General features: G+C 37.5%; 1 protein-coding gene across 2 annotated transcripts in view; it reads right to left on the minus strand.

Moving 5' to 3' along the window:
• Positions 1 to 7,243, minus strand: part of LOC106868136 (uncharacterized) — a 51,624-nt gene that overhangs the window by 8,859 nt on the left and 35,522 nt on the right. The window contains exons 3-4 of one of the 2 annotated variants that reach the window (XM_014913268.2): positions 4,097 to 4,651; positions 243 to 470 (exon numbers count right to left, since the gene is read on the minus strand). In XM_014913268.2, the coding sequence (XP_014768754.1) occupies positions 243 to 470; positions 4,097 to 4,651 (783 nt within the window). Of the gene's footprint in view, positions 1 to 242; positions 474 to 4,096; positions 4,652 to 7,243 lie in introns of both variants that reach the window. The other variant, XM_014913267.2, reaches the window with a different exon arrangement.

The following is a 7,243-nucleotide window of genomic DNA, read 5'->3' on the forward strand; positions in this document are numbered from 1 at the left end:
GAAATATAGAAAATTGTCGTTTATCCTGTTTCGCCAATCATATAATTATGCTTCTGTAGAACAAAAGTTATGAATAACATGTTTTTCAAGACGCAGAAGCGCTGGTGTGCATTTTCTATAACCATAAAATATAGTTTTAAAAATTGCTTCAGTTATTACAAGAAAAACGAGTGTTTAACTTAAGCAGTAAAATATGGGTTTCCACCGAATGTAACTCTGGTTAGCTTTTATTGATAACTTACCTGGCTTGTCTTGCGATTCTGTTTCATTCTTGTAGTTGCTGGTTGTTGTTTCAGAGATAGAAATAGTAGTTCTTGGTGTAGGAACAGTGGTATATGATATAGTAGTTGCAGTATTTGGTGAAACTACTGTGGTGGTCGTATCATTTACTTTCAACACAGTGGGCTTGGTTGTCTTCTTAAGCACATCAGGTGTTGTCTTTGATACGACGTTACTGGGAACTTCAGGTTCTGCTGAAATTAAAATTTCCCAGTTAGTGATAAAATAAACAACCCCTATATTAATATCATCGGCAGGACAAACAACAAGGATCAAAACATTGGTTAGTCAACTGCTCGAAAACATCATTCAGGCGGTTGAGACTAGTGTCTTGTTTGAACTATTGAAGTTTTAAATTACATATTGTGCCATTGAAGTTTTAGATTACATATCCAAGAATGTGATCTAAACAATCGTCCGTTCAGCAGATTAGCCAGAAGTATGCAACCAAGCGAAATGAAACAATTCGGCGCCGCTGTTTGGACGCTAGCGATTTGACATGGTTAACTTGGACATTGAACATATTCTGGCGACAATATATTTTAGCACAGGTGGCAAACACATACTCATACATTCACACACGCAAGCACGCAGAGCTATGCGCACACAGATAGAGAGGAAGAAAGAAAGGGAGAGAGAGAACGGGAGACAGAGAAAGGGACACAGGGGAAAAGAGAGAGAGAGAAAGAAAGAAAGAGGGAGGAAAGAGAAAACTAGAAAAAAATTATAACATTTGATGTCAAATTAGCAAGCGTCGAATCAATGATACCGAATAAACGACACCAAAGTGACCATCCGAAACGTTTCATACTCACAAGTAGGTGACATTTAATACTACTCCTTATGTATATGTTCAGAGTCGCCTGGAGTAGATCGCCCCTCGCTCCTACTCCAAGCTGCGCTATTAGTTGTGTCAAGTCTTAAAAAAATTATATTTCTGTACATCGAAAAATATATTTAGTAATTTTTCCTATTACACTACTTGAGTTCATTTCCATGTATGGGTAACTGAATAATGACATACATACATACATACATACATACATACATACATACATACATACATACATACATACATACATACATGCTTATAGTCATATACACGTTGTATTTCATATATATATATATCATTAACAGCTTGTGACGCAAATTAAAATAATTCACTGTTTATTTAATCCTATATTTATAATTTACGACTTAAATACTAATAAGCAGGCATATATGCATATATGTGTGTGTGCACATACACATATATGTGCATAGATACATATATGTGCATGTATGTATGTATGTATGTATGTATGTATGTATGTATGTATGTATGTATGTATCTCTCTCTCTCTCTCTCTCTCTCTCTGTATATATATATATATATATATATATATATATATATATATATATCTATGTGTGTGTGTACATTTTTGGTATTTATATATTTATGTGTGCACGAGAAATGATATCTAATGAAAGAAAAACCAACGACATCAAAGCTTAACGCAGGATAAGAGTAGATTATTTTCCTGTTGGGGGTGACAGTGAGCTATGCATCGAAAAGAAGAATTTCGGAAGGGCGATGGCGCTCTTCATCAGAATAAGGGTTGAATAAGAATCGATCAAGCACAACCGGTCGGTCATCCTTGTCAGATTTTCTTGCTCGCTTTCCCGGCACTATTCAAGAGAATCAGCAAACCAAGAACGTACGCATTGTCTGTAGAGTAGAGTTCAGTTGCATTTAAATTAGGACAGATCAAACGCTGCATCAGGCGTCGTCAATTTAACTTTCCTCGAATTTCATATTTATCACTTCTGATCTGGAGGAATTTATTTTGATTCTAGGAAGCGTTTGGTCAAGAAAAAACGTTGCAAAGATTGTCTGAGATGGACAACCCATCCAGTGTTGTCATGGCCCAAAAAGAAGCAGTCCGAGTGAGGTGTCTTGCTGGACTCTGCCAGCTAATGTTACTATGTTATCAGCAACGATGAGCATGTTACAAGCCCCGAAGAAATGATATGCACCACTTAGCAGATTTCTTGGACATGGTGTCCTCTAACGTCATTGAAGACATTTTGCATGTTCAAATTTATAAAAAGGTGAGGAGAATCGAGGTGTGCGCTTTGAAGTAAAGTATCTGGATGCGATGGCAGCTGCTTCTCATCTATATTAGACATTGACATCGAGTTGGATGGAGCAGTGGATTACTCTTATGCGGCCGGAGAAGCTGGACACTTCAGTTAGACGCCAAACACTGCTGGCTTAAGACCTCTTCAAAATATGGAGGGTGTAATGCTTCTCTATAACAGCAAACACTAGGTGATTATCTCTCTTTGCCATTGGTCACCGAGCTTCGGCCGCGCCGCCACCTTGTGGTCACCGAAGAACCACGAAGGTAAACGATTGTCTACCTTCAGCCTTGGCTATTGGCTTCCTGCTGTAGCGTCACCTTGCGTATTCCAATATGCTAGCAGGAATCCTCTAAAATGCGAGCATGACCCGAAAATCTCCGTTCTGGAGTTCAGCATGCTCTCTGGCTCGATCGAGTCTTTTAGGATTTTCGTGTGTTCGGCAATACATACCGGGTGGTGCTGCAATGAAAGTTTCCCAAGTTAGTAACAAAATAACATCATCATCACCACCATCACCAGCAAGAAAAAAAAACACAATAACAGCTATGCTATAATAAAATGCTAAAGTCTCATTTAGTACATTAAATCATGTTTTGTTTGAATTATTGAAGTTTAGTATTTTAAATTATAAGAATGTGGCCCAAAGAATTGTTTATTTGGCAGTCTAGCTTTACTGCTCAAAACTAAAAAAACCAAGGGCAATCTTTTTCTGTTTCATATCAGTTTAACACACCTGTTGTTGGCACTCCGTCGCTTACGACGTCGAGGGTTCCAGTTGATCCGATCAACGGAACAGCCTGCTCGTGAAATTAACGTGCAAGTGGCTGAGCACTCCACAGACACGTGTATTCTTAACGTAGTTCTCGGGGATATTCAGCGTGACACAGCTGACCTTTTGAATTACAGGCACAACAGAAACAGGAAGTAAGAGTGAGAGAAAGTTGTGGTGAAAGAGTACAGCAGGGTTCGCCACCATCCCCTGCCGGACCCTCGTGGAGCTTTAGGTGTTTTCGCTCAATAAACACTCACAACGCCCGGTCTGGGAATCGAAACTGCAATCCTATGACCGCGAGTCCACTGCCCTAACCACTGGGCCATTGCGCCTCCTTAACACACCTACTTACTACTAAATTTGTAATTCGATAGATCTATTCTCCATCAGGAATTTAAATGGTAAAATGAAATATTCAGGCATGGCTGTGTTGTAAAAAGATACCTCCTCAACCACATGGTTCCAGGTTCAGTCTAATGATACCTTGGGCAAGTGTTTCCTACGATAACCCTGAGTCGACCAAAGCCTTGTGAATGGATTTGGTAGACGGTAGCTGAAAGAAGCCCGTCGTGTGTATAAATATGTGTGTGAGTGTGTGTGTGTGTGTGTGTGTGTGTGTGTGTTTATGTGCGTGCTTGTGTGTGTGTGTGTGTGTGTGTGTGTATGCGTGTGTATGTGTGTGCACGCGCGTGTATGTGTTTTTCTCGCATCACCGCTTGACAACTAGTGTTGCCTTGTTTACGTGCCCGTAAGAGACCGATAGAATAAGTACCAGGCTTTAAAATACCCCACAAAAATATGAGTATTGGGGTTGGTTTGTTCGATTAAATCCTTCAATGCAGTGCCCCATCATGGCAGCAATCTATTAACTGAAACAAGTAAGAGATCAAAGATATTAAAAAAAAATATATATTAAATTACCTTTGCAAGACTTTATGAAGAAGTTTTTCCCAATAGACTCCAAAGATTTATAATTGAAAAATCTATAGACACCATTTTCTGGGTCACTTGCAATAACTTTTAATTCCTTTAAATGATATTTTTTACCGATTCCGACAGCATAGACTTTTATACCAAGTCGATGGAGCTTTTCTGCTTCTGCTTTTGTCTTTTTGTGGGAACGAGAATTACCATCTGTGATAACTATTGTGACCAAAGTGGCGTTGCTTTTGACTAATGACTGAAATTGCTCATTAACAAGTTTTAGAGCTGCTGCTGTATTTGTCCAACCACTTCGGTAACGAATTTTACCAATAGCTTTCTGCAATTTTTCTTTGGTAACATATCGTCCAATAGGAAATTCCAAATGGGCTTTTTTACTGTATGTTACAACACCCATGCGCATTTTATTCATACCTACTTCAAAAGTATCTACGAATTCCTGTAGAAATTTCAGAAGCCGCTCATAATCCTTTGGCCAGATACTTGAAGAAGAATCCAAAATAAACATGATGTCGGTTTCTTTTCCAACACATTCTAAAAAAAAAAAAAAAAAAAAAATTAGTGAAACAAAATGGATATTATTAAATTCGTTAAGAGAAAAGTGCGGATATTTATCAAATATATATAACTTGCAGAATTGAATTAATTACGTCCTTTAAACTTATGCCTTCAAATATTGCAGAGATTGAATTTACTTTTTTTATCTTGGCGGATCGATAAAAATAAAAGCCAGTAATAAAATAAAAATGATTCACTTGATTATATCGACCCCACTTTAAAAAAGATCGGCTTTATATCTCTTCTAAAACCAAATCAGCATTTATTTGTTCAGTATTATTGCTAACAGCTCTGTTTTTCAATAAGTCTTTTGCATTGAGAAACAATTTACAACAATCTCAAATGGTTGTACTAGCACAAAATTCTAGACGCCGATGCTTTACACTGCAGTTCAAATAGTCATATCTTGTAGCAAACTCACTTCCAGACAGTAATTTTTTTTTTACACCTAATGCCGTTCATGACTAAATCTAGTTATCATTCTTTTGTTTCTATTAAAAGTGTTAACGGTACTTAAAAAGAACTGAAAGTTGAGTCAGTAGCGGGCCGTCAGAAAACTACACTAGCGACCAGAACCTGTTTTGCTTCGTATGGTACACTACACAGTCTCTCTCTTCTCTCTCTCTCCTCTCTCTCTCTCTCTCTCTCTCTCTCTCTCTCTCACGCACACACACTCATCACAAACGCTTGGGCACGTGGCCCCCCCATCCTGCCTCTCTTTCTCACACAGAGCAAAACTCTCGGCCGCAGCCGCAGCCGCAGCAGCAGCAGCAGCAGCAGCAGTAGCAGCAGCATTCTAAAAGTTGGCGAATTTTCGTTGGCTTTCAAATAACTTCAATTTTACTGCGGGGAAAAGTTTGTGTAGATTGTTTTCTTTTAAATTCATTGGATATTTTACCCACAAAAGCGTAGATCAACAGACAGTATTTAAATTTCATTGTATATTATAATAGAATCGGTGAAATAAGTACCAATAGTATATGCAATAATGATTAAATCGAGGGCTTTAGGGTTCCAACTTAGAGTTTTAAATGTGGAACAATATTTCAAATGAGATGCAAAATGCACGGGCAAATAAACAAACAATCAGACAAAAAACAAACAAACAAACAAACAAACAAATAAATAATAAGGTAAAAAAAATAATAAAACTAATCCGAGACAGAGTTCTCATAGCTAAGTAATAATTCCCAGATATTTTCATATCCAAAATCATTTCGAGCTCAAATCATTTTATGATTTCATCTAAAATTGTTGTATTGGATTTCTGTTAGGCTAACCTAAACAACTAAAATTCTTAGCTTTTGAAAACTATTTATATGCTTTGGCAAAAGAAATATGTTATTAGTGAGTTCTCTAGATTAATGAATTTGAGTCGAATTCTCGAAATACTTTTGATTTCTATGGAAACCAATTCATTTGCGTCACAAGAAAACTAACCGCGTCACCTTCTCTAAAATATAGTCTTAGTGTCTAGTCAAAAAGAGACCAATATTTGATTAATTATAAATGATTTCTAATAATTCAATACTAAACAAACCACCCTCGAATACCATATGCGATACACGAGGAATGCCATATGTAACATGAACTGAATGACTGGCAGGAATCAACAAATGATGGTAAACTAATTAAGACTAATATAAGACTGCATTTTCGGTATGATTTATCCAATTGAAAGTCAACAACGCCAGAATGTTATAGCACGCACACAAACGCACACACGCTTACACGCATGCTCACACACATACATACACACATACACAAACAAACGTACACACATACACAAACATACATATACACACAAACACATAGATACGCATATTCACATGCGCGCACACGCACTCAGAAATACGCACGCACACGCATACAAATACTAACACAAAGCACAAACACACACACATTCACATACATGTACACACACACACACACACACACACACGTACACTTACTAAATATGTATATGTAAACACAAATTTGACATAAAGTATATAAAATGAAATATCAGCAAAACGTTGTGTTTTTGTTTTTTTTTAATAATCGCAGTAACGTAGAAGAACCGAACCGTTTCGAAAGAACTTAATTATATCCCTGACAGATAAAGCTAATAAACATAAATATGTTTATTAGTTTTATCGTTTGGTGGTAGGAAGACAAGAAGGGGAAGAGGAAACAATAACTTATGAGTTGCTGCTAACTACCATGTCGTTCCACGTGTGTATAGTCCTGAGGGAAATCAGTGGCTGCCAGTAAGCTTTTCGAAATTCTGTGTTGGTTGGGTTACTAGTTACGAACTAAGCATGATGAGAATACAGGAATATGCACCAGCTTATAAGACAGCCTACTGCGGATTCCAGCCCATGTTCTATCTGGTCGTAAACTTTTAATTGGATACCGTTGCTATCGAAAACTCCCTGGCGATTAGTGCACTTCTCTTCTTTCTGATGGAGCCGGGGGGAATAGATCACACGAATACTGTATCATCCTAAAATAAGACACATGGTCTGAATGCTTGGGATAGCTAAAACCTAGCTAAAAACACCACAGCACCGTTTTATCATATATATA

The sequence above is a fragment of the Octopus bimaculoides genome, chromosome 4 (assembly GCF_001194135.2).
Source record: "Octopus bimaculoides isolate UCB-OBI-ISO-001 chromosome 4, ASM119413v2, whole genome shotgun sequence".
NCBI lineage: Eukaryota > Metazoa > Mollusca > Cephalopoda > Octopoda > Octopodidae > Octopus > Octopus bimaculoides.